Here is a 13920-nt window from a genome sequence, read left to right as displayed (position 1 = left end):
CCCTTGATCCAGGGGACAGTTCGCTAACCCCTTCAGCAGCTTGAAACGTCTGAGGGAGAGGCCTTCTGAAGGTCAGGCCAGCCTTTGTCGCCTAACATGTAAGCGACTCCTGTGATGGGAATTTCACTGGGCAGGGAGGAGAGGGTGGGACAAGGCCAGTCTGGCCTGGTAGGGGAAAGATTAGGAGACGGTGGGTCTTTGGGCCCCCACAAGTCAGGTTCTGTAGATGGCCATCTGCCCTGCCCTTCTTAGACCCAGCCCTGGCCCTCGCCTCCCAGGGCAGCTCCGACAGACATCTGGAAAATTTTGTCCTGCATGGCTCTCACCTGCCTGCTGATGCACTCATCATAAGGTGACACGTAAATGACAGGTACCTATGGGGACCTGCAGCATAGAGATGGAAGATACCAAAAACAAAACAAAACAAAAAAACAACCAAACCAAACCAAACCAAAACAACAGCAACCACCACAAACCAAAGAGGCCACTAACAAAACACTTACAACAACAACAACCTTTCACAGACTAGCCGGACACAACACCCACACAGACAAATGTAGAGGAAAGAATAAGAGTTTTGGAGTCTGAGAGGCCTGAATTCCTATCTTGCCTGTGACACTTACTAGCTGCATAGCATTAGGAGATCATTTTCTCTGAGACTCATTCTCCTAATCTGTAAAATGGGGCTAATAGCATCTATTTCACAGGATTATTGTGAAGATACACACACACACACACACACGACAGGCGTGCAGAGTCCGGCATATAATAAACCTTAATATATTGTAGCTATTGCTATTTTTAATGTTTCTGCTATGAGACAAATAAATTGGGAAGAACTAACTAAAGGCAAAGAACCGAAGAGTCAGTTTGAGCAAGAGAAGTCAGGGAAAGCTTTGCTCATTGATGGCGACGACCTTTGAGCCCCTGTTAGTGCTAGACGCTATACTATACTGTAGGTTCTGGGTGTCAAGTTGGATGTGGCACCTGCTCTTGTGGAGCGGTGAAGTACGGTTGCTAGGCAATGGACAAATAAGCGAAAAGCAATTTATAATAATAAACTCTGGTAAGTCTGATCAAGGAAAAGCAAAGGGTGTTATTAAAGACTCTAGCAGAGGGTACCGGATTTTGCCTGGGGGAAGAGTCAGGGATGAGCTCTTGGAGGAAGCAGTCTTTAAGCTAAACCTAAAGAAAGATCAGAGTTAGCCCCACATGGGCTGCAGGTACAGCATGTACAAGGTGCCGAGCGGTTGTAAAAGCTGGTGCATTTAGGAGCTGAAGGTGTGTGTCTATAGCATCCTAAGTAGGGAGTGACAAAGTGAAAAATGCCTGGGAATGTGGGCAGTTGGCTGAATCACATGAGGTCCTGAAGATGTGGTAAGGATTTGGTATTTTATCTTAAGGATTGGATGCCATTGACAGATATTAAGTGGAGAAGTGATGTGAACATGGTCACTGGCTACCATGTGCAGAATGGAGGGGACAAAACTGGAAGGTGGGAAGATGGGTTGCAGTGGGTCAGATGGGAAATGGTGAATTGGGCCAGGGCAAGGGGCAGAAATGGAGAGAAGTGGTGGGATTCGAGAGGGATGTCGGGCCAGACCCTACGCAGGAGGAAAATGGGTTAGATATGAAGGGCGGGGAAGGGGCGTCCAGTGGGCTTCCGTCACCTGGCAGGGAAATGTGTAACCATAGGGGTGGTCCTGAAGGGAGATCTACCAAATAGCAAAGTGGGAGGCAGGCGGGGAGAGACTGAGGAACTGAGCCTTGAGTAGGCCTAGAAGGAAAAGCAGCAGGAGGAGAGAAGGGCTCTCCAGGAGGGGAAGTAGCAGAATCCAGAAGAGGTGGGAAGGAGCTTGCCTCATGCCAGGTGGGCGGCACCGAGGGAGCGAGACCTACTGGGCCACAGGGCGTGTGACGGGAGTAGGGAAGGGGCGAGGGTGGGGCCTAATTTCGCCCGGGCTCTGCAGCCTGCTGGAGGTATCAGCCTTGATGTCAGAGATAATGGGAGCCATGTGGCTCTTGGCAGCTAGCCAGCCAGCCAGCCAGCCAGGCCCATCTCTCAATGTTCCAGGACTGTGCCAGATGAGACATGAATAAGTGGCACAAAGCTTGTGCTTTTTACCAACAACCTGCTCCGATAATAGTATGGGGCATTTATAGAGCAAGTCTCTGGGCTCCCAGGACACCACCTCCTCCTTGGTATCTTCCAGCCTCATGGGCTCTTCTTTCTCAGTCTCCTCTGATGGCTCCCCTGCTTCTGCCAGGCATCCAGAAGGTAGGGAGCAGGAGAGCATAGACATATGCCTCTTCTCTTCCGTCTCTTCACCCCATCGTTTGGAGATCCCATCCAGCTCTCTGGCCTTAAAAACCATCTATACTCTGCTTTATGTATTCAAACAGATTATCTCCCTACCCTACCTCCTGAGTCCCAGACTTGTATTTTCAACTGCCCATCTGACATCTCTACTTGGGTATATATCCGGCATCTTAAATTTAAAATGTCCAAGACAGACACCTCCAGTCCCCTCCACCCTGGACCCATTTCTACCTTGGTGCTCCCCAGCCGAGTACGGGTACCCCCCTCCACTTATTAAGGCAAAACCTAGGAGGCATCACTGATTTCTCATTCCACATCCAAGTGACAGTAAGTCCTGTAAGTCCCACCTCCAGAAAAATCCAGAATCTGTCCACTTCTACTGTCTACCATGACCACCCCAATCGAGCCTCGGCTATGTCCTCCTGGACTACAGCAGACGCCTCCTCACTTGTCTCGCTATTTCCCCTCTTATCTCCCAGGCAGCCCATTCTCCACAGACCAACCAAAGCGATCTATGTGAAACACAAATCAGATAAAGCCACCCCTCCGATGAAAACCCTCTGGTGGCCCCCCACTGCTTCAGAACAACACGAAAGCCGCCTCTGTGACATCAGGGCCAGCATAAGGCTCTGACTTCGTCTTCTACCACCGACTTCTTCCTCTCTTTCCCTGCTCTCTTCTCCCCAGACACACTGGTTTTCTCTGTTTCCAGAACAGATCAACCTTGTACCTGCCTCAGGACCTTTGCATGTAGAATTTGCTCTCTCTCTGGAACATTTTCCCGTCAGTCTTCTCATGGTTCAGGTCTGGGTTCAAATGTTACCATCCTATTGATGTCCCCTCCCTGCTGCTGGTCCCTCATGATCACATATTTTGTTCTGTTACCTGTGACACAGAAATGGTTACCTATTTGCTTATTGTCTGTCTCTCCCATTAGAATGTAAGTTTGAAGAGAGCTAGATCTTGTCTGACCTGCTCAGTGCTCTAGCTCCCTCCTAGAACAACACTAGGAACACAGTGGTAGCTCAATAAATATTTGTCCAACGAATGAATAAATGCTTTGGATGTGATTCCTGGTCTTCTTGAGATGAGAGATATGTAATGAGCCACAGGACAAGTTACCTAAGAATGCAGTGCAGGAAATGGTGACTCTGAAAACTGATCTACAACTAGTCTGATAAACTGATTTTTCCTGAAGTATTGCTGGATGACAATATGCTACCCAGTGATGCTGGCCTCTAAGGGGGCTCTAGAAGGACAAAGACAAAATCCACATGGTGGTCCTGGAGGGAAACCCTTCCAGGACCAAAATGGAGGGCAGAAGAGGAGCTATTTGAAGATTGGTGGGTCCTTGTGGTTCCCACTAAATTTGCCGTATAAGTAATCAAGGACTTCTCTGTCACCAAATACACACACATTCTCCCCCAAAATACGTGCCCCCACCAATACATACACTCCCTAACGTTAAACCCCCTCTTACAGAGCTGTGTTTCTTCATATCTTGTTCAGATATTTCAGAAGGTCTTAGGAAATGACCAACTGACCAGTTTCTGAGAAATTCCACACAAGTTTGCAAAAATAAAGCACCTATAAAAACTCTAGCATTTCACCATAAATCTTAATAAATTATAGTACAGGCACACAATGGAATAGGATTCAGCCATTGAAGTGACAATTGTGAAACTTAAGTATCAGCCCAGAAAATATTTATGACTATAATTTTAGGTTAAGAAAAAAAACCCTGGACATAGGTCTGGTATAAATATTATAAGCACCACTCTATCAACATTATCCAAGAAGAAAAAAGACTAAAAGGGACAGTTATTGTATTAAGGGATTATGATGGATTTTTCCTTTATGTTTCCAAACATTTTTTGAAATGATTTTATATATATATATATAAAATGAAAATATTAAGATTAAATACAATGCCTTTGTGTGGTTGCCTCTTTCCCAATCATGCAGCCTCATTGCTGAGCTATGTCAGGCATGGGGATGACGAGGGCAAAAGGGAAGAAAGAATCATAAAGTCTCTAATGGTCAACATTGCTCCAACCTCATCCTTTCCAAGGGTCTGCTAAGCATGCTATTTACTCCTCATAATTTTTTTCTCCTTAGGTGAAGAAACTCAAGTCTTAAGAGGTTAAGAAACTGGTCTAAGGTCACAGGGCTGGCAAAGGACAGAGAAAGGTATCAAACCCTAGTGTGACTCCACAGCCCAAGCTCTGCACCACACTGTGAGGACAACACTCTCACAGATATTGAACCATTATGTTTTAATGGCCAGCTGCCTCTCAGTGTGAGTCAGGAGGTTTCTGATACCAGGGGAGGCAGGGGCTGACCGCTCTGTCAGGGCCAGAGCTGACCGTATCTCCATCCACGGCAGCATATTAGGAGCAGGAGTCGTCTATTGGACCACAGAGACTTCTGGGAAGGAGGTAGAGTCAGGAAAAGGGGAAGAAAGCCTGCTCACTGAGGACTGGGGGATTACAGGAAGAGTGGGAAGGGTGTGGGGCAGGGAGGTTGAGGGAAGCACTGGGGTGGGACCCTTGGCCACTCTTCACTTGCAACTCTGACAGAAGTCAATGGCAGGGGTCCTAGTGATTCTATGGGGCAGTCAGTCTGGTCAAGAGGTAGAGTGGTGTCCTTGGGAGGATTGGTCATCCCCCCAAGAAGCCCTCATTGCCTTGTGTGGTGGATGCTGGTTGACCACTGCAACTATGAAGTGGGGCCTACTGGGACCAGGCAAGGGGACACTATGGTCAAGGCCCAGGATCAACCCACCAACCCTGGGGCCAGACAGAGGGTGAGGCAGGGACAGAGGGGTCCATAGGAGGCCAAGGGACCACCATGGCCAGTGCTCCTTATGAGCGAGGCCTAGACCCACAGAAGGAAGAGGCTTTCCCCACAGAGCTCAGCCTGGAGCCACCGCCGAGACCGTAGCTGCCAGAGGGACACAAGAACATTGCCTCCTTTCCAACTGCTGGACGCCTCCAACCTCACATGCACACCCACAGTAGAAGCTGGTGGGCAGATCTGGATCCACTGATAACTACCTAAAGACACTGTTCAATTTTTGTAGCCCACTAAATTACCAGTGGCATTTATCTATTTAAGGTTTTCTCTTCACTGACCAATAGGTGGGGCTCCTGAGGAAGGCTGATTCAGCACATTCCCCTCAACATTTACGACCCTGCCCTGTCCCTGCCATTGCATGGTTTGAGCGTCTGCTATGTGTCACGCACCCTGCTACATCCGTGTCCACTCTCCTAGTATCATAATACAAATGTCTTCCAAAGTAGGACATGTGGAGAAGTGAATCCGAGGTGATATTCGGGAGGATAGACCGGTGGGGGGGGAGGGGCCTCTGTCGGCCGCTTCTGGCAAGTGATAGAGCCACGGAGCACAAAATTGGAACTTTTAGGAGTCTGCTCCGCTGAGGGACGCACTCCAGTAGCTAAGCAGGGGGTGGAACCCTCGCAGGACAGTGTGGTCTTAGGACCCTAGGGGTCACAGGAAGACCGGGGGTGCCTGAGTGTGGCAGAGCTCCCAGGTATCAGAGCCGGGAAGCCGGCTGCAGAGACGGAGCCGAGGCGCAGGCTCTCAGCTCCGGGTTGTCATAAACTGTGATCCACAGCACAGTCGGGCCAGTGCTCCTCCAGCAGGGACCCAACAAGCAGCAGATCCAGGGAGACTCCCTTCCTCCCCCAGGAGGAGAGGTGCGGGAGCGCACTGCAGGGGTCTGCGGGGTTTGGAGACTCCACATGGGGTCAGGTGCCAGAGATAGAAATGCTTGGTCACAGGACTGGTGATCACGGAGTGTGGGCGGAGACCGGGGAGACAGGAGTGACTGACTGCTTTTCTCTGGGGGCGCACTGAGGAGTGGGGCCCCGAGTTCTCGGCTCCTCTGGGGTGGAGATTGGGAGGCCGACATTTTCACTCCCACCCTCCAAAGCTGTACGGAAAGCTCGCAGGGAACAAAAGCTCCAGAGAGCAAACCCGAGCAGATTACTTAGCCCAGACCGGGCAAGGGCAGGGCAATTCCGCCTCCAGCAAAGACATTTGGGAACCATGGCAACAGGACCCTCCCCCAGAAGATCAGCAAGAACAGCCAGCCAAGACCAAGTTTACCCATCAATGAGAATGGCAGAACGCCAGCGCTAGGGGAATAATTCACATAGAATCCATGGCTTTTTTACCATGATTCTTTAGTCTTTCAAAGTTAATTTTTTTTAACTGTCTTTTGTTTTTTGGGTTTTTTTGAATTTTTCTTTTTCCCTTTTTCAACCAACATCTTATCAATCCCTTTTTTAAAAAATCTTTTTTATTTTTCATTTTTAGAGTCATATTCTATCCCTTCATTGTAGTTAACCCTATTTTTGGTATATATATAAGTTGTTCTCTCTTTAAAATTTTGGGATACAGTTTCTTCTAAGAGACCAAAATATACCCTAAATCCCTAGTGTATGGCTTTGTTCTAGTCTCCTGCCTGATCACAGTCTCTCCCTTTTTTTTTTTTTTTAGTTTCTCTTCTTTCATTTTTCAACCAACTTCTTATCTTATTAATTCCTTTTATAAAATCTTTTATAATTTTCATCTTTACAGTAATATTCTATCCCTTCATCATATTTACCCTTATTTTTGTACATATATAAGTTTTTCTTTCTTTGAAATTTTGGGAGGCAATTTCTTCTAACAGACCAAAATATGCCCCAAATCTAGTGTGTGGCACTGATCTATTCACCAGTTTATCATATTTGATCATATTCTTTTTTTCCCCCTTTTTTTTTTCTTTCTTTCCCTTTCTTTTCCCCCAGTTTCAGGTTGCTTCTGATTTGTTTAGTGTATATTTTTCTGGGGTCGTTGTTACCCTGTTAGCATTTTGTTCTCTCATTCATCTATTCTCCTCTGGGCAAAATGACAAGATGGAAAAACAGCTAAAAAAACGAACAAGAGGCAGTACTGACTAATCAATACAGACATTAGTAAGGGACCTAATCAATACGGACATTAGTAAGATGTCAGAACTAGAGTTCAGAATGACGATTATAAAGATACTAGCTGGCCTTGAAAAAAGCATGGACGATACTAGAGAAACCCTTTCTGGAGAAATAAAAGAACTAAAATCTAACCAAGTTGAAATCAAAAAGGCTATTAATGAGGTGCAATAAAAAAAAATGGAGGCTCTAACTGCTAGGATAAATGAAGCAGAAGAGAGAATTACCGATATAGAAGACCAAATGATGGAGAATAAAGAAGCTAAGAAAAAGAGAGATAAATAACTACTGGATCAAGAGGGCAGAATTCAGGAGATAAGTGATACCATAAGACTAAACAATATTAGAATAATTGGGATCCCAGAAGAAGAAGAAAGAGAGAGAGGGGCAGGAGGTATATTGGAGCAATTATAGCAGAGAACTTCCCTAATTTGGGGAAGGAAACAGGGATCAAAATCCAGGAGGCACAGAGAACTCCCCTCAAAATCAATAAAAATAGGTCAACATCCTGACATCTAATAGTAAAACTTACAAGTCTCTGAGACAAAGAGAAAATCCTGAAAGCAGCTCAGGACAAGAGGTCTGTAACCTACAATGGTAGAAACATTAGATTGGCAACAGACCTATCCATAGAGACCTGGCAGGCCAGAAAGGACTGGCATGATACATTTAGAGCACTAAATGAAAAAAATATGCAGCCAAGAATACTATATCCAGCTGGGCTCTCATTGAAAATAGAAGGAGAAAAAAAAAAAAAAAAAAAGAAAGAAAATAGAAGGAGAGATAAAAAGCTTCCAGGACAAACAAAAACTAAAAGAATTTGCAAACACGAAACCAGGCCTACAAGAAATATTGAAAGGGGTCCTCTAAGCAAAGAGAGAGCCTTAAAGTAACATAAACCGAAAGGAACACAGACAATATACAGTAACAGTCACCTTACAGGCAATACAATGGCACTAAATTCATATCTTTCAATAGTTACCCTGAGTGTAAATGGGCTAAATGCCCCAATCAAAAGACACAGGGTATCAGATTGGATAAAAAAAACAAGACCCATTGATACGCTGGCTGCAAGAGACTCATTTTAGACACAAAGACACCTCCAGATTGAAAGTGAGGGGGTGGAAAACGATTTACCATGCTAATGGACACCAAAAGAAAGCTGGGGTGGCAATCCTTATATCAGACAAATTAGATTTTAAACCAAAGGCTATAATAAGAGATGAGGAAGGACACTATATCATACTTAAAGGGTCTATCCAACAAGAAGACCTAACAATTGTAAATATCTATGCCCCTAACATGGGAGCAGCCAATTATATAAGCCAATTAATAACAAAATCAAAGAAACACATCGACAACAATACAATAATAGTAGGGGACTTTAACACCCCCCTCACTGAAATGGACAGATCATCTAAGCAAAAGATCAACAAGGAAATAAAGACTTTAAATGACACACTGGACCAAATGGACTTCACATATATATTCAGAACATTCCATCCCAAAACAACAGAATACACATTCTTCTCTAGTGCCCATGGAATATTCTCCAGAATAGATCACATCCTAAGTCACAAATCAGGTCTCAACCGTACCAAAAGATTGGGATCATTTCCTGCATATTTTCAGACCATAATGCTTTGAAACTAGAACTCAATCACAAGAGGAAAGTCAGAAAGGACTCAAATACATGGAGGCTAAAGAGCATCCTACTAAAGAATGAATGGGTCAACCAGGATATTAAAGAATTAAAAAAATTAATGGAAACAAATGAAAATGAAAACACAACTGTTCAAAATCTTTGGGATGCAGCAAAGGCAGTCCTAAGAGGAAAGTATATAGCAATACAAGCCTTTCTCAAGAGACAAGAAAGGTCTCAAATACAAACCTAACCCTACACCTAAAGGAGCTGGAAAAAGAACAGCAAATAAAGCCTAAACTCAGCAGGAGAAGAAAAATAATAAAGATCAGAGCAGAAATCAATGAAATAAAAACCAAAAGAACAGTAGAACAGATCAACAAAACTAGGAGCTGGTTCTTTGAAAGAATTAATAAGATTGATAAACCCCTGGCCAGACTTATCAAAAAGAAAAGAGAAATGACCCAAATAAATAAAATCACAAATGAAAGAGGAGAGATCACAACCAACACCAAAGAAATACAAACAATTATAAGAAAATATTATGAGCAACTATATGCCAGCAAATTAGATAATCTGGAAGAAATGGATGCATTCCTAGAGATGTATAAACTACCAAGAGTGAACCAGGAAGAAATAGAAAACCTGAACAGACCTATAACCACTAAGGAAATTGAAGCAGTCATCAAAAATCTCCCAACAAATAAGAACCCAGGGCCAGATTGCTTCCTAGGGGAATTCTACCAAACATTTAAAGAAGAAGTAATACCTATTCTTCTGAAACTCTTCCAAGAAATAGAAATGGAAGGAAAACTTCCAAACTCATTTTATGAAGCCAGCATTACCTTGATCCCAAAATCAGACAAAGACCCCATCAAAAAGGAGAATTACAGACCAATAGCCCTGATGAACATGGATGCAAAAATTCTCACCAAAATCCTAGCCAATAGGATCCAACAGTACATTAAAAGGATTATTCACCACGACCAAGTGGGATTTATTCCTGGGCTGCAAGGTTGGTTCAATATCTGCAAATCAATCAATGTGATACAGTACGTTAATAAAAGAAAGAACAAGAACCATATGATCCTCTCAATAGATGCAGAAAAAGCATTCGACAAAGTACAGCATTCTTTCTTGATCAAAACTCTTCAGAGTGTAGGGATAGAGGGTACATACCTCAAAATCATAAAAACCATCTATGAAAAACCCACAGCGAATATCATTCTTAATGGGGAAAAACAAAGCTTTCCCCCTAAGGTCTGGAACACAGCAGGGATGTCCAATATCACCACTGCTATTCAACATAGTACTAGAAGTCCTAGCCACAGCAATCAGACAACAAAAAGAAATAAAAGGCATCTGAATCAGCAAAGAAGAGGTCAAACTCTCACTCTTTGCAGATGATATGATACTTCATGTGGAAAATCTAAAAGACTCCACCCCAAAACTGCTAGAATTCATACAGGAATTCCGTAAAGTGGCAGGATATAAAATCAATGCACAGAAATCAGTTGCATTTCTATAAACCAACAACAAGACAGAAGAAAGAGAAATTAAGGAGTCAATCCCATTTACAATTGCACCAAAAACCATAAAATACCTAGGAATAAATCTAACCAAAGAGGCAAAGAATCTGTACTCAGAAAACTATAAAATACTCATGAAAGAAATTGAGGAAGACACAAAGAAATGGAAAAACGTTCCATGCTCATGGATTGGAAGAACTAATATTGTGAAGACGTCAATGCTAACTAGAGCAATCTACACATTTAATGCAATCCCTATCAAAATACCATCCATTTTTTTCAAAGAAATGGAAAAAATAATCCTAAAATTTCTATGGAAGCAGAAAAGACCCCGAATAGCCAGAGGAATGTTGAAAAAGAAAAGCAAACCTGGTGGCATCACAATTCCAGACTTCAAGCTCTATTACAAAGCTGTAATCAAGACAGTATGGTACTGGCACAAAAAACAGACACATAGATCAATGGAACAGAATAGAGAACCCAGAAATGGACCCTCAACTCTATGGTCAACTAATCTTTAACAAAGCAGGAAAGAATGTCCAATAGAAAAAAGACAGTCTCTTCAACAAATGGTGTTGGGAAAATTGGACAGCCACATGCAGAAGAATGAAACTGGACCATTTCCTTACACCACACACAAAAATAGACTCAAATGGATGAAAGACCTAAATGTGGGACAGGAATCCATCAAAATCCTTGAGAACACAGGCAGCAACCTCTTTGACCTCAGCCGCAGCAACTTCTTCCTAGAAACATCGCCGAAGGCAAGGGAAGCAAGGGCAAAAATGAACTATTGGGACTTCATCAAGATAAAAAGCTTTTGCACAGCAAAGAAAACAGTCAACAAAACCAAAAGACAACCGACAGAATGGGAGAAGATATTTGTAAATGACATATCAGATAAAGGGCTAAAATCTATAAAGAATTTATCAAACTCAACACCAAACAACAAATAATCCAGTCAAGAAATGGGCAGAAGACATGAACATTTTTCCAAACAAGACATCCAAATAGCCAACAGACACATGAAAAAGTGCTCAACATCACTCGGCATCAGGGAAATACAAATCAAAATCTCAATGAGATACCACCTCACACCAGTCAGAATGGCTAAAATTAACAAGTCAGGAAACGACACACGTTGGCGGGTATGTGGAGAAAGGGCGACCCTCCTACACTCTTGGTGGGAATGCAAGCTGGTGCAACCACTCTGGAAAACAGTATGGAGGTTCCTCAAAAAGTTGAAAATAGAGCTACCCTACGACCCAGCAATTGCACTCCTGGGCATTTACCCCAAAGATACAAATGTAGTGATCCGAGGGGGTACGTGCACCCCAATGTTTATAGCAGCAATGTCCATAATAGCCAAACTATGGAAAGAGCCTAGATGTCCATCAACAGATGAATGGTTAAAGAAGATGTGGTATATATATACAATGGAATATTATGCAGCCATCAAAAAACCCGAAATCTTGCCATTTGCAACAATGTGGATGGAACTAGAGTGTATTACGCTAAGCAAAATAAGTCAATCAGAGAAAGACAGTATCATATGATCTCACTGACATGAGGAATTCTTAATCTCAGAAAACAAACTGAGGGTTGTTGAAGTGGTGGGGGGTGGGAGGGATGGGGTGGCTGGGTGATAGACATTGGGGAGGATATGTGCTATGGTGAGCGCTGTGAATTGTGTAAGACTGATGAATCACAGACCTGTACCTCTGAAACAAATAATACATTACATGCTTAAAAAAAAATAGTAGGAAGGGAAAAATGAAGTTGGGGAATCGGAGGGTGAGACGAACCATGAGAGACTATGGACTCTGAGAAACAAACTGAGGGTTTTAGAGGGGAGGGGGTGGGGGGATGGGTCAGCCCGGTGATGGGTATTAAGGAGGGCACGTATTGAATGGAGCACTGGGTGTTATACACAAACAATGAATCATGGAACACTACATCAAAAACTAATGATGTAATGTATGGTGACTAACATAATAAAATAAAAGAAAAGAAAAGAAAAAGGAATGTCTTCCATCTCAGGTCTCCTGTGCACTAGCTGGGGGACCTGAGCCCCTCTGAGCCTCGGTCTTCTCAACAAACAGAAATGCTAATCCCTCAGCGGCAGAGTGTTGGGCACTTAGAATGCACTCGGTAACAGGTGTCACGGGGCCAAGGAGGCAGGTAAAGACAGGTGATGCAGGTGAGGGTGAAGGGATTCCTCTGGGAAAGAAAAGAATGAACCAAAACACAACCTCTTAACTCTACAGCGCTGCAGGTGATCTCGTTCAGGGTCACCAAAGTGGGGCTAAAATTTACGGGGTAGGAGCCCCCCTTCCCGGGAATGCAGACATACCTGAGAGCCCCAAAGGGCCATGGGAAGCAGAGGTGGGAGATTAGGAGTTTCCGGGTCCTGTGGATACTCAAACTCACTGACATTTCTTTCTGATCTGCTGTCTTCTTCAGTCTCTTGTAGGCTCTGGGGAATGAACACATCAGGTCCCAGGCCAGGACAGCCCTCCGAGCTCTGGAGAGTCATTCCGGCCATGTCCCCCTCTCTGGGGCTCAGGGCAGGCTGTGTGGAGCTGGGGCTGGTCCTTCACCGTGAGGCGTCTGGACATCCTTGGGAAATTTCAAGGGAGTTTTGCGAAAATGTGGAACGATGCCATTGGATTCCTCGGGAAGATAAATAAGCCTGATGAATTATTAAGGAGGTGAAAGATGTCAGCGCTTAGCTAAAGGAGTCCCATGTCTCTGTGACTATTTCAAACAATCTGGAACTATTTTGGTGCTGTGTGAAATGCAAGCAGGGAACTAGAATTACGCTCACCTAGGATGGCTTTTGGTCAAGAGAGGCCTGCCTTTCTGAGCTGGATCCAGGCTCTGAGATCTCTCCTCACAGCTCAGCAGCTATTTTTAACATTGTGAAACCCAATATGTTAGTGGGGAGGGCAGGAGGAAGCAGGGCCGGAGGTGAGGTGGCCGAGGCTGTCCAGGCCCTTGAGGGAGGCGAAGCCACTCTGTGTCTCTTAGCTGACACCCCCACATCTCTCCATTGATCCCTGAAAGTAAATACCTGGCCTGGTGTTCAGGGCTGACGGAGGGGGCCACGGGCCAGAAGAGAATTTAATAATTCACTCTGTCTCTCGTTTGAGCTCTTTCTTTGGTTTAATAGATCCTGTGTCTGGCAGCTGAGAGAGAACACATCATAGCTCCATGGTAAAAAAAAACAACAACAACACTAAACTAAAAACAAAACCCAAGGGTGCGTGGGTGGCTCAGTCGTTAAGCGTCTGCCTTTGGCTCAGGTCATGATCTCAGGGTCCTGGAATCCAGCCCCACATCAGGCTCCCTGCTCCGCGGGAAGCCTACTTCTCCCTCTCCCCTCCCCCTGCTTGTGTCTCTCTCTGTCAAATAAATAAATAACGTCTTTAA

At 44.3% G+C, this 13920-nt stretch overlaps 1 protein-coding gene across 4 annotated transcripts in view; it reads right to left on the bottom strand.

Moving 5' to 3' along the window:
* The window catches only part of PLA2G4E (phospholipase A2 group IVE), a 68166-nt gene extending 54754 nt beyond the window's left edge, over positions 1 to 13412 (bottom strand). The window contains exons 1-2 of one of the 4 annotated variants that reach the window (XM_064570605.1): positions 13316 to 13345; positions 12842 to 12964 (exon numbers count right to left, since the gene is read on the bottom strand). In XM_064570605.1, the coding sequence (XP_064426675.1) occupies positions 12842 to 12862 (21 nt within the window). In that variant the 5' untranslated portion in view covers positions 12863 to 12964; positions 13316 to 13345. Of the gene's footprint in view, positions 1 to 12841 lie in introns of all 4 variants that reach the window. The other 3 variants (XM_064570604.1, XM_064570602.1, XM_064570603.1) reach the window with 3 other exon arrangements.
* Between the last annotated feature and the right edge of the window lie 508 nt (positions 13413 to 13920).

Source organism: Mirounga angustirostris, unplaced genomic scaffold (genome assembly GCF_029215605.1).
Source record: "Mirounga angustirostris isolate CCGP_5_RB_7025 unplaced genomic scaffold, mMirAng1.0.hap1 SCAF_9, whole genome shotgun sequence".
In the NCBI taxonomy this organism is placed as follows: Eukaryota; Metazoa; Chordata; class Mammalia; order Carnivora; family Phocidae; genus Mirounga; species Mirounga angustirostris.
Note: the sequence above shows the minus strand (reverse complement) of the source record. Positions and strands in the feature narration are given on the sequence as shown.